At 49.5% G+C, this 26,124-nt stretch overlaps 8 protein-coding genes across 8 annotated transcripts; 3 read left to right on the forward strand and 5 right to left on the reverse strand.

The window, feature by feature from the left end:
- Window positions 1-119: 119 nt before the first annotated feature.
- BDR25DRAFT_356563 (uncharacterized protein) lies at window positions 120-1,630 on the reverse strand (the record flags this gene model as incomplete). The annotated part of the gene is made up of 11 exons (XM_033695664.1): window positions 120-407; window positions 464-494; window positions 527-623; window positions 677-776; window positions 803-859; window positions 915-928; window positions 961-1,237; window positions 1,283-1,331; window positions 1,389-1,459; window positions 1,517-1,573; window positions 1,622-1,630. 11 exons carry the CDS (start codon window positions 1,628-1,630, stop codon window positions 120-122), a joined length of 1,050 nt encoding a protein of 349 aa, XP_033546168.1.
- A 1,528-nt stretch (window positions 1,631-3,158) lies between these two features.
- On the reverse strand, window positions 3,159-4,390 carry BDR25DRAFT_288832 (Clavaminate synthase-like protein; the record flags this gene model as incomplete). The annotated part of the gene is made up of 2 exons (XM_033688414.1): window positions 3,159-3,917; window positions 3,989-4,390. The coding sequence occupies 2 exons, from the start codon at window positions 4,388-4,390 to the stop codon at window positions 3,159-3,161; spliced, it is 1,161 nt and encodes a 386-aa protein (XP_033546169.1).
- Window positions 4,391-5,083: 693 nt separating this feature from the next.
- Window positions 5,084-7,620, reverse strand: BDR25DRAFT_315349 (uncharacterized protein; the record flags this gene model as incomplete). Its single annotated transcript, XM_033691518.1, has 4 exons — window positions 5,084-5,114; window positions 5,188-6,306; window positions 6,500-6,928; window positions 7,574-7,620. The coding sequence occupies 4 exons, from the start codon at window positions 7,618-7,620 to the stop codon at window positions 5,084-5,086; spliced, it is 1,626 nt and encodes a 541-aa protein (XP_033546170.1).
- A 626-nt stretch (window positions 7,621-8,246) lies between these two features.
- On the reverse strand, window positions 8,247-10,475 carry BDR25DRAFT_48249 (uncharacterized protein). The gene is made up of 2 exons (XM_033698641.1): window positions 10,307-10,475; window positions 8,247-10,096 (listed from the first exon to the last, which is right to left on the reverse strand). The coding sequence occupies exons 1-2, from the start codon at window positions 10,465-10,467 to the stop codon at window positions 8,506-8,508; spliced, it is 1,752 nt and encodes a 583-aa protein (XP_033546171.1). The 5' UTR covers window positions 10,468-10,475; the 3' UTR covers window positions 8,247-8,505.
- Window positions 10,476-13,562: 3,087 nt separating this feature from the next.
- Window positions 13,563-15,008, forward strand: BDR25DRAFT_191188 (glycoside hydrolase; the record flags this gene model as incomplete). The annotated part of the gene is made up of 4 exons (XM_033684284.1): window positions 13,563-13,645; window positions 13,700-13,974; window positions 14,032-14,258; window positions 14,310-15,008. Coding segments are annotated over 4 exons (1,284 nt in total), but the record flags the coding sequence as incomplete, so codon positions are not given.
- Window positions 15,009-15,766: 758 nt separating this feature from the next.
- BDR25DRAFT_288839 (DUF1682-domain-containing protein) lies at window positions 15,767-17,623 on the reverse strand. Its single transcript, XM_033688415.1, has 3 exons — window positions 17,510-17,623; window positions 16,402-17,311; window positions 15,767-16,345 (listed from the first exon to the last, which is right to left on the reverse strand). The coding sequence occupies exons 1-3, from the start codon at window positions 17,577-17,579 to the stop codon at window positions 15,970-15,972; spliced, it is 1,356 nt and encodes a 451-aa protein (XP_033546173.1). The 5' UTR covers window positions 17,580-17,623; the 3' UTR covers window positions 15,767-15,969.
- A 162-nt stretch (window positions 17,624-17,785) lies between these two features.
- Window positions 17,786-21,929, forward strand: BDR25DRAFT_394350 (uncharacterized protein; the record flags this gene model as incomplete). Its single annotated transcript, XM_033698299.1, has 8 exons — window positions 17,786-17,815; window positions 17,890-17,984; window positions 18,038-18,092; window positions 18,149-18,352; window positions 18,405-18,540; window positions 18,590-18,659; window positions 18,694-18,765; window positions 18,810-21,929. The coding sequence occupies 8 exons, from the start codon at window positions 17,786-17,788 to the stop codon at window positions 21,766-21,768; spliced, it is 3,621 nt and encodes a 1,206-aa protein (XP_033546174.1). The 3' UTR covers window positions 21,769-21,929.
- A 148-nt stretch (window positions 21,930-22,077) lies between these two features.
- On the forward strand, window positions 22,078-22,874 carry BDR25DRAFT_263832 (uncharacterized protein). Its single transcript, XM_033686840.1, has 2 exons — window positions 22,078-22,642; window positions 22,710-22,874. Exon 1 carries the CDS (start codon window positions 22,118-22,120, stop codon window positions 22,529-22,531), a length of 414 nt encoding a protein of 137 aa, XP_033546175.1. The 5' UTR covers window positions 22,078-22,117; the 3' UTR covers window positions 22,532-22,642; window positions 22,710-22,874.
- The last annotated feature ends 3,250 nt before the right edge of the window (window positions 22,875-26,124 follow it).

Consider the following 26,124-nt stretch of genomic DNA (forward strand, 5'->3'; position numbering starts at 1 on the left):
GTGTGGTGTTGAGTGGAGAGAAAAGGATAATGGAGAGAGTGTTGTGTTCTTCACGGTGAACGGGAAACGGCTTGGTATGTATTTTCTCTGAATTTGGAGGTATTAGGTTGGTGGAATGATTAGCTGACAGTTTGGGTGTGCACAGAACCGGATGTACCAATCTCGCGGAGGAGGTTGTATCCTGCGGTGGGGTTGGAGTCGAAAGGGGCAGCGGTGCATGCAAATTTTGGGGGGCAGGGTTTTCGGTATAATCCTACTAGTAAGGTGAGTGAGATGGTAGAGGGGTTCGAGGAGCTGGAGATCGTGTGAGACGGGTAGAGATTTTGAAAGATTGAATTTTGTGGGCTTGTGGCGTCTGGAAGATTGTGCCAGATGAGCGGCTCTGCCTCGGGGTTTATATGCCTGGACTACGATTGGAAAGAAGAATCTAGGAGATGGTTGGATTAGCAAGAGTAGGTCAAACAAGAAGGCCGAGAACCCTCCCCTGAGCTGGACTGGTAGTAGCCACACACCGTAGTAGGGAGACGAAAACACGGGATCATATGGAAAGATCAAATGAGCGAATGCGACTCCTGCGTCCGGAATTCGCACCCACATACAACCCGAGAATATCTTTCCCAGGTCTTCGTGAGCGTGGCAAGAAATTCAGCGGTCTGCCTCTGTCAAAAAAATGTACTGGATTTGGGAAGAACGACTTCATGTGCGCATTCCGATGACGATCGAACTCTGTACATTGCCTCATCTCGAATCGTTATTTTCCAGATTCCTTTATGGTGCTCACCAGCATCTCCCTCACCAATACCAAGGTCGACATGCGAACACCGTCACAAAAAACCAGAATCCAGCGATCTAGGTACTTCTTTCACACTTCAACATCTTCGAGCAAAATCCCGGCTCCAATAAACTGTCATTACCTCGTTCATTGGTGCTACGATCCGCCATTCCAGCCACTATGCTGACCCATGATGCTTTTCCAACTCAAAAGGAGAACTCTTCCACCAAAGATTCCGGAGGTGCACCAATTTAGTCTTCCGGGGGACACCCTGACCATCTGGGCTTTCTCCTCTCCTTTTTGCTCGCTCGTTAGCTTCGACGAAGTGTAGAGGAAAAGAGAGTTGAGGTGGAGGGGCGAGGCGTTTACACAGACCAAGATCGGAAGAGCAATCGAGGGGTGAGTGAGGAGGCTCAGTAGGTTGGTAAAGGTTTGAGAGCGTCGGTAATGGCGTGGTGTGGTGAGCTACATTGCTTACTACAGCAGGATACTCAAATATGGACTGGGAACGTTGAGGAAGACATACGATTTACTCTTGTTATAAGGGAAGGTAGTTTTCCTGAATTCAAGTGTTTGGGGTAGATGCTTCAGCGCGACTACTTTTTATATGCAAGACTTCGAAAGGTCAGTGGTGATAAAGTTCATCAGCATTGATTGACCCGTTACTACTACGAACCCCTCTGACCACTATAAACTTCTCTCACCCTTTAATTTTAAAATCTAAAGTATCCTTTCCAAATTCACTTCTCTCTTCCTCCCGCCATGTTGAATATCATGTTCTCTTCTAGTCTTTCCACCTAACTCCCCACCAATATGTTTGAGGTACCGGAATTCATATTAGAAGGCCACCTCAACCATTAATCCCGGTTGATCTTTTTAGTTATAGGAGGGTTTCTCTAACCATCAAGTGCTATGTCGATCATTTCTAGAGAGCCTCAAGCAGAGACCGCGGAAATAGAAGAAGAGCCCTGACACTGGGAGGCGATGTCTATAAAGCCCCCAAGAACTCTCTTGACTCATCACAAGTAAGGGAGAAAATATTCTAGCCTTGTGGAAAGCGAAGAATGCTCCTGTGCCCTCACTATAGAGAGTGAGATAGGGGCTTTTTGTATATCCAGTAAGCTGCTTTAATCCTAACATTGGTGGGGCAAGGCTTTAGAATCTTGAGCGGGAGGCGTGAGGAGAAGCAGGGCTTTGAGTCTCGGAATCGGTGTCTATTCGAACCATGAGGGAAGCCCAACGTCATTTCGTAGACAGAAGAACGATCCAGCCTTGGAGGAAAGAAAATAACACTGCCCCGTTCATAATATCGAAAGCGTTGACTTTGAAAAGGCTTCGAGTCTTTTGTCCGGCCATCTTAATCTTCTCCTTTTGATTCCTAGGCCCGAAACGCTGCCCCAGTCATCCCACGAATATCGTTCGTTTTGAAAGCGCCTTGACCCCGAGTTGTGTAAAGAAGAAGCCCTTCGAATCCAAGAGTTGATGGTTATAAGGACTCCCTTCCGGTCATTGGCGCACCTTTCATGACTTTTTTGAGAACGGAAAAACAGCCTAGCTATGGAGGAATCAAGGTATGGAGCTCAAGCCATGAGATCTACCCTTACTCACATGTTTTTTTAGGACCGAAAAGCTGCCCCGGGGATAGCAACGACTTTGTCCAGTTTGAAAGGACTTTGAGCCGGGATGTGAAGGAGGGAAGAGCCTCAGGCACAGTGTCGATGAATGTAAGCGTCCTCCTCCACTATCAGAGCACGAAGCGTATCATTTATCTGCCCATTTTAGTCCCCGAAGGCTACTCTGGCTATAAAGCTCAATGCAGAAGGACCTTTTTTCTTTTCTTTACATCCCTGGGCCAGAGATATGTGAAGAGATTTTTCCATTTTTTTTCAGTCGAGCAGTCAGTTTTAATAAAGAACGAGAAGATTGATCTGAAATATTTAGTGGACAGAAGGGTGGTCTTGATACTGGATCTAATCGTGTCTATTTGCTTGCTAGAGGACGCTTTTTCTATGCAAAGTTCACTGCAGACATTTCCTTTTGATCCACTGGACAATGCTCCGGCAATCTTAGACTGGATTTTCGTTTTTTTTTTTTAGGGGTGGGGGCACTGAAGACTGAGAAAAGTGAGCAGTGAAGAGTTTCCTCGTTTGGGACGAAGAAGCTTTATATGGACCTTGTGCAATGCCGTTGGGTGGGTAGATGAACTCTCCTGGTTGTTCAAAGATGTGGATGGAAGCTGATGTATTAAATTGTTGAAAGTGGGAGGGTATATGTTGTAAATTCCGCGCGAGTGCCCATTACTGCATCGATGATTGGTGGATGAGCATGAGAAAATATTCAAGTCATTCTAGAGTGTTACTGAATTCCTGTAATCTTTCCAGCAATCTTACTTCTTTCCACCCCTCATACTAACACCCTCCGTCCCTCCACTCTTCTCCCACTCATCAATCCTCCTCCTCCCCAACGCCCTCCTCAATATCCATTCCTTCGCTGTAACACACTCTTCCTCCTGCTCCTCCCCACCTTCCACTAAACACCCCAATTTCACATCATCCTCAGGTCTGCAAAAATACACAAGACTATATCTCGTCACCCCCCCCTGCTCTTTGGGAGGCGCTACTACTCTATGGATATTCGACCTCAACCTCGCATTCGAGAACTTTACCAACGCATCTCCGAGATTGACAATACAATGTCCGGGAAGCGGTCGCACATATGCCCAGCCATTCGCACAGAGCGTGTTATTCACATCTAGACCTCCCGCCTTGTCGGTCGAAGCGGGCGGTATAGCATCGATATAATCGGGCAGTCGAACCTGCAAGCCTCCAAGGCGATTAAACAAGACCGTGACGCTGCCAAAATCGGTATGTTCCCCTAGCGCCACCGCGAGGTCTTGCTTCTGAGGCGGAGCTTTTACGAAACGGATTTGGTCGCCGGAGATGGAGTGGAGGTTGTGGAGAGCGGGCAGACCGCCGTTTTGGATACTTGAGGGGAGGAGCGGGAGATGGGTGGAGAGGAGGGAGAGGATGACGCGGCAGATGGAGTGCGACGAGTTGATGTAGGAGGTGTAGAGGGCGTAGTGCGAGTTGAGGATGTCCGGAGCTGGGAGTTTGGGGGTTAGGGCGAGGATGTCGTCTTTTGAGATCTGACGCTCTAAATTAGCACAAGAACTTCATGAGCGAGAAGAGGCAAAGGTCATAGGGTGAAAGAGCATACGTTATAGAACTCATTCCTGTCTCTTGTACCCTTGGAGTCCACGATTCCTGCTCCATATCCTTTATAGCCAAAATAGCTCTCTTGGTCCGCGAAATCATACTTGACCTTCTCGTTAATATCCAGGTCAAAGAACTCTTTCATTACCTCGAATAATTGGTCCGCGTCCTGTAACAACGCTTCCCCATTGACATCTCCAGCGCTATCCTTAGTTCTAAGGTCAAGGTAAAAGAACCCTAGATCACAACATGCTTTCCAACACCGTTCTTCCTCCTCGCAATCATGTTCAAGCAATCTTTGGAGCGAGATACGAAGGAGTGGAGCGGTAGGGACAGTGTCGGGAAACGGTGGGAGGTCCGGAAAAGAGGCCAGCTGCGGGGATAAAGCATAGTTTGAGTGAAGCATTCTGAGACGATGTTAATACCAGAGTGTTTGGAGTCAGTTTGAGGGAAAAGAAGCAAATTATGTATGAAGGTGACTGGAGCGAGCTGTGCAGTCGACAACCAGCTGACCTATGGCTTTTCCGTTCCACACATCAATGGCACGGAAATAAGGGTTTCGTTCATGGCTTGAGCCGAATCTGATGGCTGCTGAGCGTTTGCATTGCTGGAAGGAGGTGGAGAACGCGGGGTAGCTCATCGCGCCAAGGACAGAAAGAACAGAAAGGGACGCTAAGGTGAAAGCAACCTTTGGGATCAGCACGAGACTCAGGGTGCTAGTGAAAATGAGACGCGACTTCTTGGTGCATGGCGAGATAGAAAAGAAAAACGGGCGGAAAAACAAATGAAATTGCACATAGCACGAGTCACAAATAAAACAAACAAAGGCAAATGCAAATGCAAACAGACACCTTTCATTAACTATCCACAGTTATAGCTCGTGCTTTTCCAGCCACATACACCACGGATCCCTGCGCCAAAATGCTAACCAAGACGAGACGGTAGCATGTCCCGTCATCAAACATCAGCCAACGTCAAGGACGGAAGCCGACGTTTGATGGCGGGATGGCGACGGGCCAGTCAAGCAACTATAGGAAAGAAGATTTATGAACACAATTTGAGTTGAATTGGCCGACCGGAAGCAAACTCCTAAATGCTCTCATGACACATGCAGAGCGTTTGATTGCGACCTGGAATGGGATTAGCTTGAGATCATTTGAGTTGAGGGTAATTGTTTACCATTGACTGGGTGCAACCGCTTACAACCTTGAGCCGTGAACAACCTTGTAGTCGACAGCCATCTCCATGCCGTCGTCATTAATGACGAGGATGCGGACACTGCCTCGGCCATTGTCGAATGACTCGGAGAGACGCTTGGAAAGACCGCTCTGGTCAAGGACAGGAAGGCCTTGCTTGACATCGCCAGTCTCGGTCATGGCAACAACGCGGCCATCCTCACGGATGTCGAGGACACGGTACTGCTTGAAGACAGGACCAAGCATGTTCTGGACAATGACGGACGGGGCCGGGTTGGAGATGAAGCTAGACTCCTCATGGAGTTGCTTGGTGAAGAGATCAACACCGAGGTAGCGGTGCTGACCAGTCTGGGAAGAGGTAGTGATACGAATGACCTGGCAAGGGCGGCCCTGGAGGATCAGGAGGTCGCCGATGCGGATGTGATGGCAGGGGATGGTAATGGTGTTGGGAGGCGCCATTGTGCGAGTTTCGGTGTGGCGGATCCGCTCGACTGGGACTCCGGAAGAGATGCGGGTGACCGGGGGAGATGGAATGGAAGTAGTGTACTTTTCCTTGACTACAACCTCTTCGCGGTTGTCGAAGTGAGAACCGGCGTGAGAGTGAGAGTGAGAGTGGTGGTGGCGATGACCGTGGATGGGATGGAGGATTTTGTCAGCGGCTTTGTGGAGACCGTGGCGGAGGGAGTGGTAGTGACCGTCTTCGTCGTAATATCCCATATCACGCTTGTGTTTCTTGGGGGCGTCAACAGTAGTTCGAGTAGTCTTTTCTACTCGAACGTCTTCTTCTCGGCGGTGAGAGGAAGGGTAGCGGGAGTCAACGACGTCGACGTCCTGCCTTTGGTAGGGAGTGGTGTCGTGGCTGGTGCGAGAGGTGAAGCTGTCGTGGGTGTAACCGGCTGGTTGCTCGTAGTTGGGCTTGGTACTGATGTTGGTGTAACCCTGTTCAGCAGCAGCAAAGCCTCCTACGATGGGACGAGTGCCTTCACGGAATTGACGCTCGGTGACGTCGATCTGGGTTGGAGTGTAGTCGGTAGCAGGGCCGTGGACAGTGTTGAAGTCTCTGTCGTAAGTCCTGTCTTGAACGTCGATTTGACTCCCAACGTAGCGTTGGTAAGGTTGATGGTAACTGTTGATGGAAGGGGGAAGGGTCAGCTTGGGTAGGGAAGAAGAGCAGGAAAAGTGGAGCCCGCGTGTCGCTCGGACAACAATAAAAGAAAAGGGTTAAGCGGGAAGTGGCGTTTTCCGCCAAGTTCCAGGGGCTTTTCCGCTGATTCGTGACCAACTGATAAAGCAAAACAAGAAGCACTGACAGGACTTACCGGTCGCGGGTTTTGAACTCAACCTCGGAGACGCGCTCTCGTCGCTGCTCTCGCTGCTCGGGCTGGTGAGGAGTGCGGCGATCCTTTTCGTAGATGTGAAGCTCCTCGCGGCGGGTGGTGGTTGGGCGGCGGACACGCTCTTCCTCGTAGACGCGGACCTCTTCTTTGTAGCGGGAGTCGCGGGAGTCGCGGCGGTCGGCGGGGACGGCAGTGGCAGAGAAGGATTCGTAGTGCTCTTCGTGACCTTCCCGTCCGACGTGCGAAGCCTGATGAGAAGGGTGCGGATTGACTTCTCCTTCTACCTTGACTTTGGTGGTTTCTTTAGTGACAGCGTCACTCCGATACGAGGACGGGAAGACACTGAAGGGGATCGGTACGCGGGCGTCAAAGTCCAGGTTGGCTGGAGTCGCGGCGTTCCTTCTTGAATGCCTCTCGAACCGTTACAAGAACAATTCGAAAGGAAGACAAGAAAGAACTTCTTGGCTCCTTTTGAGATGGGGGTCTCAGAGCGAGAAGGGGGAGGAGGAGCGAAGAGTTCTTAAAGAAGCCAGCTTTGAGGGCGAGGTGTTGTAGTGACGTGAAGATGTGCAATTGGTGCAGAAGCGGGCGATGATGTGGATGGAGGAGTGATGGAGGGTGCAAGTGGGAACGCAAGGAGGGAGGGGAGGTATAGGCGGTAAGCTGGGGGGTTTGTTGTGGGCGGCGGTTTCACGGGCGCGGGCTGGGGCACCACCAGCGACGAGGTTGGGCAGAGCTCCAACAGCTGGCCGAGAGGGGCCTAGCCTTGTTTACGCCGCGCCCGGAAGAGAGTCTAGCGCGTCTCGCAAGCTCCCATGCTCTGGCGAGCTCCCCCTTTCTGTTGCACGGGGCAGCCAAAGCAATTTCAGGTCCCACAAAGCAACGCCATCAATTCGACTCAATTGCATCGCGCCTCGGCATCTCATGAAAGATGTGCATGCGCTACGAGCTGTGGGCATCTGTCGGCGTTGCGATTGCCATGGCGGCCAGCAAATTGGGCGCTGCAGCCAGTATCGCGCTGCCTGGAGCTCCCCGATCGCGTCTGCAGCACCTCACTTTTCACACACACCACGGCCAATGCCCTCGGACAGTGGGTCTGACATGCTCAGTCGTGGAGCGCTGCAATTGGGCGCGTCTCGCTCCTTTTCTGCAGCGGCCGATAGTGCATCACGGCACGCTCTGTGGAGAGGCATTTTCTCAGCTGAGGACCGTCCATGCTGCTCGCCAGCTCTGGAGCTCCCAGCCTCTCCCCAGCCTCCTCGATTATGGGCCCCCGCTGCCAATTGGTCGGCCGCTGGCGGAGCTCGCAGATGGCTTTCTGCGCGGCAAAAATCGAATGGCTGGGAGGCAGGGTTCTCCTGCCCATCGCCCGCTCCCTTTCCCTCCCAGCCGGATGAAACGGTCCGATCACGTGTTTAATCCCTCATCCTCAACCATCGCTCCTGCCGCCCTTTCTGCGACCTGTGGGTAAGGGACCCGCTGAGCCAGCCTCAGGAAGAGCGATGGACGGTTTGATGAAACATCTCCCCGCTGAAGGCTGCGTTCCAGAAGCCCGCCTTGGACGGCACTTCGCGTCATCGACCCGTTCTCCCCCGCCGGACTTGTGAACGCCTTGCAGCTGACGTGCATGCTAATCGCTGCAAGAAGGAATCCAAACTGTTACCTTGGGAGAAACCGGACAGATTGAGATCGTTCAACTTCGAACCTCGATAAGATGGATATGATGAATTTGATGAACATCGAAAGCCCTACGGTAGAAGTCCAGCATCAGCTCTTCAATGGTATTGACAACCTCCGATGTGCCTAGAATCTTGCTTGTGGAACAATTTGCACCCTATTAACAACCCTTTTACTCTACCAACAGGTTATCGTGAAGAACCATTTCCCTACGCCAAGTCTATCGGTGCTATGCTCCAGTACGCCATACTATGTACTTTGTGCTACGCTAAGCGAGTAAGTGTTGCCTCTCTCTCCTTTGGTCCCTTCGTTTACCAGGCAAACCGTCTTAGTATTCCCCTTTCTCCCTCTTCGTACTGCTTCTTACTCCTAAATTCCACATCCGCCCGCCGCAAGCCAGTGTAGGTGATAAGAACGTCTCGGACCCTGTTGCACTCGGGTATATTCGAGGTCTGCGGAAAGTTTCGAGCAGACTGTTCTGGAAATTCGCATAAGTCGCCATTTAGAGCGGACTCCTCAAACATATTAAGTTCCCAGGCAATCCGTCCCGCCAATATACTGTCCCAGACCCCTTCTCGACGAGGATATTCCAGCATCAGGCCAATGGCCTTCCGACGCATAGTTGGATTTCTCGAGCGAGTTGAGGCTAGCCACAAACCTGACAGCAGCTTAGAACCGGAGGAAAATACTGGTCGTGCGAACATTGTTGGCAGAGTGCTGGCCCGATCCGCTGGAAAATTATAGTATTCCTCAGGGACAGCTCCAGAGGACAGCGTGCAGTTTGGATCCGCTCCTAATAGCTCACATGCGAGGCTAAGTATCTCTTGGAATTCTGGCTCCAAAATATCCCAGTCTATCTCCTTCCTTTCCTCGCAGTACTTCTGGGCAATCAGGAGAATTCTGACCTGAGTTTGAATAAGTCCAACTCCAATCCTTGATTCAGTGCTGACTGTCGCCGGATGAAGGGAAAGAAATTCCTCCAAAAGCCTATTCCCGGCTTCATACTGACTCTGCAATCGCCTAAACTCCACACGAGCTGCCTGGACTTGGGTGTCACTCGTTGGGGGTCTGACGTCCATATCCTGTACAAACGCTAGGAGATCGTTGAATATTGCTTCAAGGTAGGAGTGGGCTTGGCTGAATGCCACGAAGGCAGTCTGATGGACAATAGGATCCCGTTTCGGCTGTGGCTCCCAGCTCACAAGATCATCGTCACTCATTACTCCTCTTACCTGGGTATCCATGTCCACAAACATCGTCCGGAGGCTACTCAAAGATACGGGATGCGCAGTTCCGTCCTGAATGCCGGCAGCCAATTCATCGTCAACCTCCTTAAGGATCTTCAACCCGCTCCGGAGATGATCGAATGCGATGCTCTGATGGCCTTGTATACAAGCCAAGCAGTCGAACAGAATGCAACAAGTCATCATATTGATCTTATCCGCAATTGTTTTCCGAGCGGGTGATTTGATGACTTCTTGAATGGATCGATTGCATTGTTGCAACGCAAACCGCAATTGCTTGTCTGATGCGTCGTCGGGCACAACGGGCATGTGACTGACGACGAAAACTCGGTGCATGGCGGCCAGAGCAACCACCGCATGTCTTACGGCCGGGTTGGAATGTGCCGCTTGAAGGACTTCAAACTGCCAGAAACTAGAATCGAAGAATCCAGAGAGCTCAAATGCTGAGTGCTGCCTATAGAAAAAGAAGGCCTGCTGTTCATCGATGGACCCCAGCTGGAATTCTGATGGCGCCACAAAGAGGGGCGATCGTTGGTGTGGTAGAGCGACTTGATGAGAAAGCGGAGGAGTCGGTGTGGCGTATCCATCGCATCTGCGTCCCGTGGAAGAACACCGGTCACATGCTGGCTTTGCTTCATCACATTTTACTCTTCGGATCCTACCGAGCATTAGCTTTGAGGAGTTCAGCGGATTCGATTTCTAGAAGTGTTTCTTAGGAGCCTTCCGCTCCATTTATGTACACTGTCTCTCGTACGAAGAGGACCGATTAGCATGCATATCACGGGAAGTCTGACGCCTCGCGCCGCTTCCCGGCATTATGGCAGCACCCCCCCAAATCGGTAAATAGAAAGCTTCAATTCCCACTCACCTGCAGGTAACACAACCAGTCCTCGTCTTCGGTTTCCACGTCTTCTTCCGAACTTGTATCTTCTTGCTGCCGTTCGGTGCCATTTCGATGACTTGTAATTCCAGTGCTTCGTTCAATTGAACGAGCGAACCAGTGGGCCTCTCCTGATTTTGATACTGCATCAGGAATCAAAGGCCCCCCAAGAGGAACTGAGTGTATTCAGGGCCAACTGAAGTCTGCCCTGTGGGTGACAAACCCTGCATGCATGCGGCCGTGGCTCAGATTGTAAGCGGCTCGAAGGGGGATGGCGGGAATCCTCTTGAACGAGCGGACCAATTGGGAGCGCAAACTGAGTCCCAAATGGGATAAGCGGAATTGAGACTCAAAAAATCGTTGGATCTCAAAAGCTTAATCGGGCGTAATGATCCTTCCGCTGAACATCACGATCTTTCACACAACCTCAATTCTGCCTCACGATGTATTCGCCTTGACTGCAATAGTGCCAAGGTGGTGGCTGCAACTTTGGTTGTTGGGAATTGGATGGACGGAATTCCGACAACACACCACTTTGAATCCGTGAATGACTCGACAGATGTTTTGAATATGTGCACGTTGAAACATTTCCTGACCATCTTGATATGAATACCTCCAGATTAATTCCTAACCATTCTCGCTGTGCTAGCATAGCCTCAGCAATGCACATAGAGCGGAGCGGTATTTGGAGGCTGCAACCATGCTGCATAGGAGCGGTCATCGTCGTCGCTCAAGCGTGCGATTGCCCCTCAACGGCGCGTATCTCGCCAACCCTTGCGAAGATTTGCAATTGCTGCGGAGAGCAATAAGTCTTCATTGCAGGAGGGCGTAAATGTCTTGTCCAAGCAATGAGGAACGAGGATCGAACGCTCAAGGATCCAGCCACTAGATGTTGCGTGTCTGTCCCAAATCCCCCCCCTTGTCCTATTATTTTCCTTCAACAGAGACGGGCATCCCCAATTAAGCACTTTCCTATGCTATTTCCTGAACGGAGAGTTTGACAATATCCTGAAAGGGAATGAGGTGGACAGTATGCAACAGAGCAATGTCATACTTCGTGCTCTTGGAAACCATACTGCTGGAATCTCACACGAGTGTAAGTACTCAATTTGCTTTTATGTCGCATGATGCTAATAATTCTGCAGATGATGTTAATGGCGTTCTTCAACTTAGCCTCAGCCTCGCCAACTTCCGTCATCCTCCATTCAATAGATCAAAACCCAAACATGCAATTGATTCGCTTGCAAATAACCAGATCCTGAAAGCAACTTGGCCCACCCATGGCCTATCGCCTTGACTCTCAATAATCCTGGAGCCGTTCTTCTCGGCTTTGTGCTATGAAAGGATCGTCAATTGGGCGTACAGGAACACCACATCGCGAATCAGAACTTCAGCGTCGCGGCCTTTACCATATCCGGAAGCAACCTATCTAAGCCACGAACGGCCTTCGTTATCTCATGAAGTTGAAGTCAGACAATCCTTCTAGTTTCAAGGCCACCTTCAAGTTACTTCAGTAACTATACAATTTCATTGAGTGTGTGTCTCATAGGTTCCAGTAAGGTGGTGTCGGTAAAGTTAATTTTTGATTTATGGTGGCAGAGACAGTGAAGGCCGTCGACCCCTTGAGAACTACGGGGACTTAAAAAGAGTTTCTGCCATGTGAGGCGATTATTTTTACTGTTCCCCTCATTTTTGCTGTAGAAGATTGTTCCGTTTTGCAGTTTGAGGCCAAGAATACCCGCTGCAGGTATTGCTAGATTTGCAGTCGGCTGTTCCTCAAGGCGGGAGGTACGTTCGCTGGATAGATATCGGATTAGATCTACTCTTTCTTTCTGCCTTTCTCCACACCAGTTCTTCACATAAACTCCAACTTCTCCCCAAATACCCAAGGAACGCCTGGAGTGGCACTTGCACCGTTGGATTGTCACCAAGGGGTCCTCCTACACTTCACCCGGATTTGATTTCCATTTAGTAGTCTCGTCTTTCGACCCTCCCGGTTCTGTGTCCTCAGTGGCCTTTTGTATCGGTCAGGAGCCAGGATGTTAGGGGATTTCAAGTGGATCTTATATCAACCGAAGCCTAAGGCTGAGAGAAACCTGCAACTCTCGCCCCATCGAACGCAGACGCCAGGCATATATGATGTCCACAAGCTTGGGGAACGGGAACGTGGTACACTCTGCATAGAAAACGGTGAGCTATCAGTATTCAATTTTGCCTTTGGCATTCGGCTCACTTTTCTAGCCGCTATGGTCGAGAAACGTTACACAGTACCGTTGATACATTTAGCAAACCAACCGAATGCAGTGCACCAGTCTGCATCCACACCGTACCTGGCTGAAACTCACAAGATCTCCTGAATCACCGCAGCCATTGGTGGTACCGACGCCTAAGCATTGTCATCTGGAACTGTCAGTTTGGATACGCACTCCGTTTGTGCTCTATATCCCCACTGTTCCATTTTGCGATGTCGAATCGAGGTGTACATGTAACACCAACTTTGGATTCGTCAAGTCTAGTCTCTGCACCCACCGTATCCGTCACTAACGAACAATGAGGCTGATATGTGGCGGTGGGCTTGCGCTGAAGCCATAGACGCCCGATTGACAGCCGTCAAGTTAAGGTCCAGCATCTAAGTTCAATGGTGCGTTTCAATCGAGCAGAAAAGACTTCTATGAGACTAATACAAGAGGTGTGTCTGCCTGTGCTTCGATTGGTCTTGAATCTCTACAAGAAGGAGGTATCACAGCTCTCCTCACGCGCTGCAAGTGAGAGGGTTGGGCGCAGGGATTTGGAGCTTAACCCGGCTTCATTCCAGGTCTACTGACATCCGGACGTGATGCTTTGCGGTAGTCATGCCATATACAAATGGGACAACGCAAAGCAAAAGGCGTTCCCTGTTTCACCACCTCCGGGACCTGGATCAGAAAGACGAAGATCTCCTTGCTCACCCCCTTTATCGAGAAAATGTGGCGCTGTGGTTTCCCGGTCACTGCTTTGGCAGAAATTTATAAGGCTCTTGTGCCATACACAAGAGCTCATTAGCGCGACTTCTACAGGTTCACTGGTCGTCCCTGCCAGGTCAGGAGCTACCTACGTCACTCTTTGGAAGTCGCGACTGTGGAATGCCGTATAAAATCCACACGCCAACACTCATTCCGTTCTAAACACCTCCACCTTCGCTCCAACCCCCTCTCTTTACACCATTGTAGCTTCCTAGACATAACTCTCATCATTTATTGCAACCATGCGCTTCCCTTCGCTGGCGCTTGTTGCGCCCCTCTTCCTCACTGCACCAGCTAGCGCTCGCTTTGTCATGTATGCTGATGAGTAAGTCGCTTCTACTATCTTGCTTCATGAGTACAATACTTACAAATTGTTTAGATGGCACCCAACCCGTCCAACTGCTCCAGTGGATCGAGCTGGAGTCGACCATGTCGTTCTGGCATTTGCTATGGCCAATGCAACTTGGAGCTTCCAACCCAAGGTCCCTATTTCGACGATTCGGTCCGAGTTTCCGAATGCCAAAGTCATGATCGCTATTGGCGGTTGGGGAGACACTGTGGGATTCTCGCAGGCTGTGGTCAGTGAGACAGCGATGACCACTTTCGCAAACAATGTTCAGACTATGCTTCAAAATACTGGCGCTGATGGTATTGGTAAGTGTCGATAATAGTCTATCCTTGAGTGTGCAATGGTATTTAACGCTTACTTAGACATTGACTGGGAGTATCCGGGCGGTAATGGCATGGACTACAAGCAACACCCAAATCCCGAGAAAGTTGGAGAGATCACAGCTTTCCCTAAGCTCCTTACTGCCGTCCGTTCAGCTATTGGCAAAGAAAAACTCCTGTCTATCGCCGTTCCTGGAAAGGAAATTGATATGATTGCCTATACCAAAGAGAATGCCCCTCAGATCTGGGCACCTGTCAACTACATCAACGTAAGTAACCACACCTCTCAATGTAATACAAACACAACTGATGTACCCCAGGTCATGTCCTACGACCTCCTCAACCGACGAGACACCAAAACCGGGCACCACACTTCAGTCGAAGGAGCCCGCCAAGTCATCGAAAACTACCTCGCCCTCGGCGCTCCCGCCGACAAGCTTAATCTCGGCTTCGCCTACTACGCTAAATACTTCACGACCGCCGGAGACTGCACCAACCAGCCTCTCGGCTGTGCTCTCGTTTCCGCCGAAAACCCAACAACCGGCGAAGACGCCCTCACATCTGGCGCTTGGACCTTCGAGAAAGCACACATGGAGCCCGTGGATGTAAGCAAGTTAACCGTGTCTATAGACGGCACATGCGGGCCTGAAAAAATGACTAAGTGCGCCACGGGCTGTTGTTCGCAATACGGGAACTGCGGTTTCTCGCCACAGCACTGCAGCGGCGCATGTCAACATGCCTTCGGCACTGGGTGCACTGATTCTGATGTCGCAGGCTCATGGCAGCGCGCTATGAAGAACGGCGTCTGTGACGAGGTAGCGGGCGGTCAGTATTATTTCGACGCTAATGAGAATTTGTTTTGGACGTGGGACACGCCAGCATTGATTGCGCGCAAGTTTGAGGATATTGTGAAGATGTATGGGATTGGGGGTGTAGTAGCTTGGTCGCTTGGAGAGGATGCATACGATTGGAGTCATGTAAGGCAGATGGGTAAGGAGTTGAAGAATGCGGGTTATGGGGATGGGGACGTGGCTGCCGGGGAACTGCCGGTTGTTATGGATGATGGTGCAGTAACGACGACGACAGTTGCAACCACGACTACGACTACATCTCCGTCGATAGTGGAGGAGGAGGGGGAGGAGGTTGATTATAAGGACCCCTCGGCTTGGGAGTGGTATTATGACGATACCGATAGAGAGGACTGGGAGTAGGCACCCCCACATCTCCTTTCCTTTCCATTTCATTCCTCACTCTCTCACTACAGCATTTGGGACTGCTGTGATTCTGCCTGGTATGGCACATCATATTAGCAAACTTGATCAGGATTCGTAATGTGGGGTTATCATGGCATGTATGCTTGCTTACTGGCAAGGGAACTTGCTCGTAAGCGGATCCATGGATTTTAGTTCACTTACTAGGAGTGGACAATGATAGATTCAATCAGAACTGTGTTAAGCAACAAATATTGACTGAGTAAGTGACTGCAAATAAGTAGTTAAATACAAATAAGTAAATGCGAGCGAATGTGAGTGAGTATGGAATTTATGTTGACATGCATCTACCTTGGCAGAGTAACAGGAAAAATGCGATCCATGAGACATTGCTAGAGTTATAGGAAGAGGCAAGGGAATACAAGATACAAGTTTCTGTCCTTATTTCACGTATTTGTGTTTATTACAGTGCAAAACATACCATTTTGATTAACGTTAACGGGCTTGGAATGGAACATTCACATGGATATAGCTGTTTGGCTGAGGGACAAAAGATTAACTGTTATGCTATTCCAGGTTTTCACACTGTCCGATGTCTGACTGTCATAGTAGGGTAGTCAACATAATAATCTAAATGTACAATTTCGAACGAAACACACTCACACATATCTCCTCAAAGCTCTGGTCTCCAACCCCTTCGCCAAAACTTCCAACCCATAAACACGTTCTCAGCCCCAAACCGCAAAATAAATATCCGTTACATACGCGCCTATGCCTTAACGGTCTTCTTCTTCTCTCTCCTCTTTCCCTCCCTCTCCCTCTCCTTCTCCAAATACTTCCTCTGCTCCTCCGCTGTCATCCGCCCCAGCATCTGATCCCTTTTCTCCTTCTTCTCCTTATCGCCTTTCAGCTTCCGTTCCTCGGCTTTCTCGTCATCGTCTAGCTTCCTGATCTTCGCGATCTGCTCTTCGCGTGTCTGCTTGATGCGACGCATGGCCTCTGGGCGGAAACGGCCGACGGAGACGAGTTGGTCGGGCATGCGGATGAAGTAGGAGAAGAGGGGGAGGGTGGGCGTATAGGGGGTGGTGGAGGGGAGGAGTTTGAGTGAGAGGGAGATGCGTTTTTTGGGCACGGTGTCATCGAGTCTGTGAGCGGGGTGTTAGTGGGCATTGCACAGGGGGAAGAGTTTTTTGGGGCCTACTTCTTTGGTTGGTCCATGGGCTGGTCGCTGACAACTAAGGCTTCGAACCTATCGCCTGCTTCCGTGATAGCTTTGATTAGCTCGGGCGTGAGAAGCGTGTCCGTGATCTCAGCGTTCTCGCTCATAACAGTGGTCCAGACGGGCAGTTTAGCGTGGTCCTTGGTCGTGGTGAGAGAGAGATCATAGCGATCCTCCCTGAGCCGCTTCATGAGATCCTTATGAACGACAGCCCAGACGAATCCATCAAAAGTGCTCTTCGGCACACTCTTCTTCTCCTCTCCTTTCCCAAAACCCGGCGCGATCAGCGCCTCCCTGCCATCAAACACATAGCTAGTAGCCTCCATTCTCTCCTCAGGGGCCGGCATACTCTCAAAGAAGAGTCCTACAAGGGACTCTCCCAGCCGCATTAGAGGATTATACCTCTTCGCAAGCGTGACCTTGAAGTCTATGAAGGCAATATTCTGCCGTCCAGTCGCATATGTCATATACTCACCCGCCTTCTTCTCCCTCAACATATTCTCCACACTCACAGCATCCTTCTTCGCCTTCTCCGTCGCCTGCATCAACCCCATAGCACTCACATCATCGACACTGGCCTGCGGACGAATATACCCAACTTGCGCAAACTCTTGCTGTAGCACGGGCGCGTGGGATTTCATCCAGTGCGTGGCTTTTTTGCGGTTCTTGGACGTTCCCCAGAGATGCACGGCGACGACCAGGATGATGAAGGGCAGGATGTACATCTCAGTTTTGAAGTCATCGAGCGTCGTGCGCTCCCACACCCGGTACCATTTTGTGTAGGGCACTTGGCCGACCGTGGAGGTAGCAGATGAGGGTTGTGCAGAGTCGGTTGTGAAGGCGTCGAGGGAGGCGGGTTCGGGGGAAGGAGCGCCTGCGAAGTCGGCGAAGTCTGGTTGCAACATATATTAGCGCTAGGAATTGACAGTGCAGAAGGCGATGCAGTAGATTCAGTTGCAGCGCCTCTATCCTAAATAAATCGGCGCTTGCGCCACCAAGGAGCGAAGTACAATGCAATTGCGACAGGAGCAGGCTGGCTACGAGACGGTCGCAAACCGCGAGCCCAGTTGTCGGAATTGAGGCTACATACCATCATCGCCAGCTACGGGAGCCTGGGCTGGTTGCTGGCTTCCAAAGAGCCCTTTCACGAAGTCGGCCATAGCGCAATCTTGTCAACACAAGTGAATGTGTAGTGATGTTGTGGAGAGTGCGCCGTGGCTGGAGTAGGAATTCGGCTCGCCAACGTCAGTTTTCGAGCTCGGCGCGGGAGCTAACACCAATCAGGCGGAGCTGCACGGGGGAGCTTGATTTTCATGACATATAATCCGTAATATCAATTGGAAAAGAAATCGTTCGAATCGTTCGAATGGCTTATATAGCTGTAGGCGTTCCTATTGTGCCCAGATGCAAGCTTGATCTACTTTTCGGAGCAAGGGATGATAAGTAGTTCCTGACATCATCGCCTTGCAGCACCGGTGTCACCGTGAGCAAGATAAAGCCTCGGCCATGCAAGGTCGTGTATCTCGAATAAACGAAAATATATTTTCTGATTCAATCCTGACTCTGTTGGCTGTTTGTACAAGTAGGTAGTCACGATGCCCTCCCATGCCCCTCTTAGCGCGCTGGCTGACCCATCACCAATTGAAGCTTTAGCCCTTGCCGAACCAAGTCTTGTGGCCCTGCATACAGACATTAGGACGCAATCTCTGCGCCGATCAGATCGAGGAAGACGTACAAGGAGCATGCGGGTCATCATGAACATGCTAGCACCGAAGCTGCCGAAGAGGATGACCTTGTACGCTGGGATCAGGTATTTGCCTCGGGACTAGGAAAGAGTCACGTCAGTTATGGAGTTGCATCCAGAATTTCCGGCAGCTGGGAGCTCAAAATCAAGCATCCGAGCTGGCCTGCTTCGGGTCGAGCCTATGTGATTGTTCCCTAGACCCTTGACGAGTGACCTGACGTACCTTCTCCCACAGCCTTAGTCCGTCATTCTTTTGCATATACCGTTGGTAGTGGGGAACGCGGTTCTCGCGGTAGAGCCAGCTGTTGAGCGTCAGTGCCGAGCCATGAGCGAATTGCGATGGGACGAAGGGAATGATGGGCAGAGCGTATGGAGCCGTGTCTAAGTCTACAAGGTGTGTGGAGGACCTACCCGGCCATTGTGAAGAGCAGAGAGTGGTTGCGGGCGGTTCGGAGGGGCAATTGGAAGTTTGCGGGTGGGTGTCGGTCGAAGTGAAGTGAAGCATCGACTGATCCCGGATGAGGCGACAGGTGCCAAGCCCTTAGTCAGCCCGCGCTCACGAGCTTCATGGGCAAGAAATTATCGAGGTCATCCGCTGCGACGTCGTCCCCATCTCTACCATTGCTAATGGATTCGACGACTGCAGCCTTTTGAAAAATTTCATGCCAACGGCCTTGGACAGGCTCCTTGCCAGCCCGCCTGCGTTACGAGCCCTTCGAGCTCTCGTCCATGCCCATGAGCTCCCTCCAACTTGGATTCCCGCTATCAATTGCTGCCAATCGAAGCATCGTTGCCGCGCTTACTCTTCAGACCTGTCGTTGCCGAAGCTGAGGATACGGAAACAACAATGGCCTTCATTGGAACCACGGATTTCCCTAGGCCGAGCGAAACCCGACGTTGACGAAGAGTCCAATGTCAACGAACCGGGCATCAGTACTTGGAGAAAAATTGACAAAGCGCATGGGTTTGCAAAAATTGGGCTTTGGAGAGAACTGCTGCAATATCGGGAGAGAGTCTATGGACTTGATGGCATCCGTGATATATGGCTGGGCATGGCCCGTCGTGGATTCGACCTCCCGACTTCGAACACTAGAGACGCCGAGTATCTCTGGTCAACATTCATCAAGAACCCTGATCTTGTGATACCGGTCCTAGATCATGCCGCACATTTGCAAAGAAGCTCCGGCCAGAGTTACGCACGTTTATACCAGATGTGCATGGCATATTGGCTTCCACGACATCCAGATAGGGCGTTGAAATATCACCACCTAATGATAGTCAAACTAAGATTGCGGAATCTTCCCCTGCGATACTTGACGCAATTGGCGACAACCACCTTGTCGGCCAAATCTCTTGAAGCATTTGCCGAAATATACAGGACCAGTAACGAGAGGAACTTGTACGATGACATGGTGATCCCTTTTTGCAACCAAAGCCGGATTTCTCTCGCTCGCCATTGGCATATACTCTGCTTCCAGCGAAGTGATACCCCCTCGCCATCTGCCCGATCTCATCCGGTTGTTCAATTGTTCTTAGCTGAGTCCTCGTCAGATTATGCTATGGCCGCGGATACTGCTCGGCCTATGATGCGGAACGGCCGACCGATATATAAAGAGCCGATAGTGGCAAATTACAGGCCTCTTCTAACCAAAGGTGAGGCCCAACCTAATTCTCAGAGGTACAACGAACAGCTTCTGCGCAAACTTCTTGGACGGGACATCGAACCAGTAAGGTTTGAAGACCCTTTTTGCGCTCGATTGTTTGCTACCAAGGCATTCGGGCCAGCATCAATCATCAGGGGCCTCTCGATGATCAGGGTGAATGAAATAGGCCCAATCGCTTTACGAATGATGGGGTTGAGGACGGAGCCTTTGAGTGAGTTACCACAACGCTTTAGGGAGCTCAAAGAAGCTGGAATTGACATCAAGCCTTGCGTCTTCTCACTCGCCCTTGAGAAATTCACCATGGAAAAGAATTTCCATTTGGTACAAAGCCTCCTAGGTAGTGATCAGCACCCGGACGTCTTAGAAGACTTAAGCCTTCAGAGAAGGCTTCTTGATCATTATCTAGAGCAAATGGACTGGACCCAGGCTCATCGGACCCTCGCCATCCTGACTCTTTTCTATAACGATCCTCGTGGCGAATCCTGGAATCTTCTTCTCCAGGCACGTCTTAGGCAAGGGTATCCGAATCAAATTATTCACATCCTGGAGGATATGCGGGCAAACGATATTTTTGTTACACGAGAATCCACACTGGCGATTCAAAGCATACTCCGGCGCCGGCAACCTGGACGAAGGCCGGGCACATCTTCAAGTGGCAGATTTGACGACGTTCGCTTTGTTGCACGTAATTACATGATGATTCTAGAGTCTGGGATAGGCTACGTAAGCCCTCGAGATTGGAAGGAAATACTTCGCCGCTACGGGATGCTTGGACGTGTTCGGGAACAAAGGCGACTTATTTATTGGCTTTTCTCCTGGTATGCCAACAGAGACAACCCAAGATTTGCCGATATCCAAAAGTCGCCTTTCTTGGATGCTGCAATGGCTAAGATGCGCCAAACATTTCATCATCCGCTCCTCTACTTCAACACGCCTCCCTTCATTAGTCAGGCTAGCCCGTCACATCCACTTCGTCAGCTATTCTCACCTGCCTTCCTCCAAGCATTGATTATTTGGGGCTTCAAGGCTGGGCTTCTGCCGAACACTCCACTCGAGCAGACCATGTTCTCTTCGGTGAGACCAGCGAAGCACTACCGTAAACGATTTCTCAAAAAGGGTGTCCTTACACACTTGCATTGGAGCGTTGGACTGCAGACAGTTGTCAAGCTTCGTGATGCCGGACTTTACGTGAACCCGACCATTGTGGTCAAGGCTCTACAGCAGCAATTAAAACTCCTCTTTAACCGAGGAAGGCTGAACAGGTCTATCGGCAGGGTCGTTCAGTCAAACAAGCTTGAGAATAGGATCATAAAGCGACTTAACCCCATACCGTATGAAGAATACGTACGTGAAGTGAATCGAATATGGGGAAAGCCTCTTTTGCGGGAACCTAAGGGAAACAGGAAACGCTTACTCGAGGGAATGGTGGGGCATCCGACACTTGATGGTATCCTGCACGACGACGAGGTGCAGGATAATGAGCCTGGTTCTGAGGAATTTGCGAATCGGGGTGACAAGTTAGAACTTCCCTTTTCATCAGATCAGGATGAACCTTCGACAAACGGAAATAAAATGGGGCCCCAAGGGAACAGCACTATGATTATGGACAGGATTAGGGAGATCAGCCTCGCAGCTTTGTCGCGTAAAAAGTTGGGAAGAGGTTTGCAGCCTTCTTCCTTGGGCAAAGATGGATCCGGACTTAAGGGTGATAAGTCAAGTTTCGGTGTTGTTGAGGGAGCAACTCTGTCGCAGAGGACCATATCACCACCTTACTCTACTTTCGCTGCCTCACGTACTCCCCCTTCCACAACGAAGAATGAATTAGAAGCCAGGCCTAGCACCACTCAAGAAGGATTTAATGCGCATGAAGCGAACAGGCAGTCGTTCTTCTCCTCCCGTCTTGATACAAACACGCAGTCCTTCACAAAGGCGAAGAAATAGGATGAATCTCCGATAAGCACACCACCTGGACTAGCCCCTACTTGAGCTTCGGCTTCGGCTTATAAGAGAAGGTGGAGGGAAGAAATAATTCGTCTTGTAGAGTAGAATCATATCGTTATGGGAATAGGCTTGTGCGTATGTATTGTACAGCGGTAATATAGAGGTGGTGTAATGCCATGGCCCATGCTCGATTGTTGTCAAGCTTCCCCCGAAAATCCAACCGGCCAATCATAATCTGCCCCGCTGAACCTCACCATTTCCTCCCGTGCGCAACCACCACCAACAGCTCGCGTTTAAAATCCACCCATTCCTAATCTCACTCTCAATTTCCCCAGCTCCCATAATATAAATGCCACCGCCGACACCCCCACCAAAATACCTCTATAAAATCCTGCCCTCCGCCCCACCCACCCCTCTCCCGCCCCGCCTGCCCCTCTCAGACCTCGACCGCACAGACGGTTACATTCATCTCAGCACAGCGGAACAAGTTCCCGGGACCGCTGAGAAGTTTTTTAGTGGATTTGAGGAGCTGTGGTTGTTGAAGATAGAGTATAGGGTGCTTGCTAAAGACGAGGGGAAAGAGGCAGGCGGGGATGGGGCAGAAGGGAAGGAGGGTGATAAGAAGGGGGTTTTAAAGTGGGAGGAAGTTGGCAGAGGGTGTTTTGCACATTTTTTTGGTGCGGATTTGGGGATTGGGAATGTGGAGAGTGTGGTTAAGGTTGAGAGGGGGAGGACGTGGGGAGGTTTAAAGTTGGAGTGGTGATCGGGGTTGGATGAGGAGTTTTCTGGAGCTCACGCCGGGCTTGGCGGATGAGGGTGGAAGGATGAAACGAATGATGAAGGAGAAGGAGAATATGGTAGATTGGGATTCTAGGTATGTGTTTAGATTGCCTGTTTTTGGATGCCATGGGATATACTATTGATACTGATAGTGGGTACAGATAGGGCGTTAGGAAGTGGCATTGCGTATTTGTCGTATGGAATGGAATATACTGAGAAATTGACTGGTGGGCAAAGGTAAGGCTTTAGGCAAACTTTATCGGTATATATACTCAAAAGTGAGTTCCTAGCCACTTTGTTAAACCAAAGGCTTGTCAATAATTTATGGCACTTGGTACTTGAAATTTGTACCCGGTAATATTCCAGGATACTCTCTCAGACGTGAGAACATGCAATCCAACAACAATTTAGGTAGCGGGATCTCATATGCATTTCAGAGTGATGAAAGCTGCACCATATATCCAAGTTCGATAGAAGAATGCACTTTAAGGGGCATTAAGGCAACTCTGGAAGCAGCTACATCCCATGTTCGCGATACCGTATTACCTCGCAAACTCCTAATGTTGGGTCAATGCTAGGCTATTGCTTGCAGTGGTCGGGCTAGGTGCCCCATTCGGATCAACGTCAAGGTAAGGGTTTGCCAAAACCCCTACGAGTAATCCCTAGAGAAGGAGCACCCGCAGTCTAAAAGTGTAAGTATAGGAAGGAGCTTATCCTCAAGCTCTCATTTCCAAGTGCCGACCAAAACACCTAATGCCTGTTAAAGCTCCGTCCAATATATGTACCCAGATTCCTATTCAACCCACTCTTATGGAATTGAGAAACTCAGTCGCTGGTGGCTGCCCTCTATGCACTGTCATCCTGGAAAACTTAGAGCAGAGAGGCATGGACGTAGACGGAGTCTTAGGAACATTTCTTGGATCTTCGAGGACTCTTAGATTATACGATCTAGACTGGTATAACTGATCCGGACCTACTGATTGTGAATTTAGGTGTGAGCTTAAAGTATTAATTATCGAATGACATATCGAGTTCTCGAGCCATGAGGCCTGGGTTGAACTGCCGCGTCGAAGTGGGGCGATAGAGCAGCAAGTTTAGTACCACCACTCAATCATGGCAGTTTAGCAATAGCTTGGTAAAACTTTTACCTGTAAGAAGCATGTACACCAGGTCAAACCTCGCAATGAACCTCGCAAAAGGTTGGATATCAACTTGCACCTTAAAACATCTGGGCTGTAGGGGGTGGAGCTTCTCCCTTCGTTGTGACACACTTGATTGAAGTTATCAATGATCACAACACACGGTTTGTTGATAGGAGGCTCGAGCACAGCGCTCCTTCATATTTTTTGCCTAAGCTGTTGCTAGGGTGACAAATCTGTTCTGGTCCTGAAAACCTCGCTAATTAAGGAGTTCAGATATTCCATGCCAGTACACTCTCTTCATTTAACCATAAGGGTGGATTACAAGTAACTTACTGACTTGGTCCGTATCTTTTCTGAATTGACTCTCTTTGTACCTTGCAAGGCGACTCTGAGGACTGGACAAGAGGAGTGGTAGCATTGGTTGCCTGGGATTCTTTAGACGTCGATAACCATCACAACTATCTCGCAGAGTAGGCTGCGGATATTTCACTGCATGAAATTGAGCACGTTCTAAAGCCTAGAATGATATTGATTGCGCCTCCTCAAATCAACTCTCTCCGTAAGCCTTGGAAGGAGACAAAATTATGGGCACCTCGCTTAAGCAGAGCGGAGTCGAAGATCCACGAGTACTCTTTTCCGATACGTACCCATCTAGACACTGCCACAGCACCGGCTACTACAAGCCCGTATCATTCGGTCTTATACCAGAATTTACGGACGGCGATTTGGGTTGCTACACAAGAATAGGATACGTTTGGATGAGAGGCGATACATGTCCGAGACTGGAGAGCTTTCTAATCTGGAGGGCATTCATATACGTAACGTAATCCACCAGTGAGCTGCGTACACCACTGAGCTGCGCACCCCACCAAAACGCGACACGACGCGTCCACCTTTTTGACCATGGCTCTACAACGACGAGCTCAATTACTATTAAAGGAAGGCAGACTTAGTCTTGCCCTTGTCTCAATCAAGTCTAATCCTTATTAGTCAATTCGCGCTATGGCAGCATCCTACAATGTTCCTGAATTAACCCTCTGGTCGCGCCTCCGTGGTGTCTAAGCTAGAATTAAGATAACATCCACTAAACATAAGCTATCGCCTCTTAAAAAGCAGTCTCTTGTTTGCTAGATCCTGGACCTTAGTAGACAAGGCTTTCCACCCTATATCATTAATGTACGCCTAATGGCAGACGTCCTGCTTCATGCTCAAGGCCAGATCCCGCCTCCACAGCCTGTTGGCAAGAACTGGGTGTCACGCTTTGTCAACAGCCAGGCAGAGCTTATAACTAAGTGGGACAGAAAGCTGCATGCTTAGCGTGCTCTCTATTAGGATCCAGTCAAGTTTAGAGCCTAGTTTAAGCTTATTAAAGACACGCGTTAGAAGTGCAGCATACTAGATAAAGATATATACAATTTTAATAAGACAGGGTTTATAATAGGGGTTGCAAGCACGTCTAAGGTTGTTACAAGCTCTAATACTGTTAGCTAAGCAGTTGCTGTACAGCCTAGTAATCGCAACTAGGTCACAATAATTAAGTGTGTGAACGCGTCTAGCTAGGGGCTCCCACTACTTATCATCTTGTCTAAAAAGCTACACTAAGCTAGCTAGTATCAAGAAATTCCTAGTAACTAGTCGCTTACAGTAGGCAATAATAGCTAGACAACTAACCAGCTTAGCTTAGACTAGCTTAAGCACCTTAACAATCAGACTGCAGCTCGCTCAGCTAGAGCTTATACTAGATGGCCATGGCAGCCATGCAACGCCTGAGTTTAATCAGTACTGCGCAGAGAACAAGATTATCAGTCTCTGTATGCCTGCAGCGTGGCCAACAGTACGTAGTACGTTACGTTTGAGCTTTTTTCTGCTAGTAACTTCTCAATTTAGTAGTACTTTTGTACGTAAGCAGTAAATTAATTGGCAAGTACGTAACGTAACAGTAACTTCTTAAAATCCTTATACTTTTGTACTTTTTGCAAGAAGTTTTGTTAGTCTAGGTTAAAATTATTCTAGCAGAAGCTTTTTAGCCTAGATGAAACGCCCTGCTGTTAGTATAGCTTAAATTAATTATCTAGAGCAGCTTAGGCTAGAGCTTTTTTAAAGGTAGAGACTCTCTAGCTGTATACAACTGCCTTAACAACAATTTAAATTGTATAGCCAGCGCAGTAGATACAGTGTTTAGTAGTAAGAGGCAAATAAAGCTTTTTAGCTAAAGTTATAATAGTCTCTACTTAACATGTTGTTAGTAATATAGTAATAGAATTTAAATGTAATTTTATAGTCCTTAAGCACCTTAATAATCTCTAGCACTTAATTCTCCCTAGTGTGGTCTCTGTATAGATTGTTAAAGCTAATAAGAAGGTCTCTGTGCTAGTATTTAGCATCTATGTAGAGGATGTTAGTGTTGTAGTTTTATACTAAAAAAATAAGCTAC

The sequence above is a fragment of the Lindgomyces ingoldianus genome (assembly GCF_010093535.1).
Source record: "Lindgomyces ingoldianus strain ATCC 200398 unplaced genomic scaffold BDR25scaffold_21, whole genome shotgun sequence".
In the NCBI taxonomy this organism is placed as follows: Eukaryota; Fungi; Ascomycota; class Dothideomycetes; order Pleosporales; family Lindgomycetaceae; genus Lindgomyces; species Lindgomyces ingoldianus.

Bases quoted from the DNA above. Each gene is read 5' to 3' on its own strand.
- BDR25DRAFT_48249 (XM_033698641.1), bottom strand. From the start codon at position 10,467: ATGCAGTATCAAAATCAGGAGAGGCCCACTGGTTCGCTCGTTCAATTG. The intron at 10,097-10,306 runs GTGAGTGGGAAT...AATGCTCGGTAG, and splicing joins ACTGGTTGTGTTACCTGCAG to GATCCGAAGAGTAAAATGTG.
- BDR25DRAFT_288839 (XM_033688415.1), bottom strand. From the start codon at position 17,579: ATGGCCGACTTCGTGAAAGGGCTCTTTGGAAGCCAGCAACCAGCCCAG. The intron at 17,312-17,509 runs GTATGTAGCCTC...TGTTGCAACCAG, and splicing joins TCCCGTAGCTGGCGATGATG to ACTTCGCCGACTTCGCAGGC. The intron at 16,346-16,401 runs GTAGGCCCCAAA...CCCCGCTCACAG, and splicing joins CCCATGGACCAACCAAAGAA to ACTCGATGACACCGTGCCCA.
- BDR25DRAFT_263832 (XM_033686840.1), top strand. From the start codon at position 22,118: ATGCCACCGCCGACACCCCCACCAAAATACCTCTATAAAATCCTGCCC.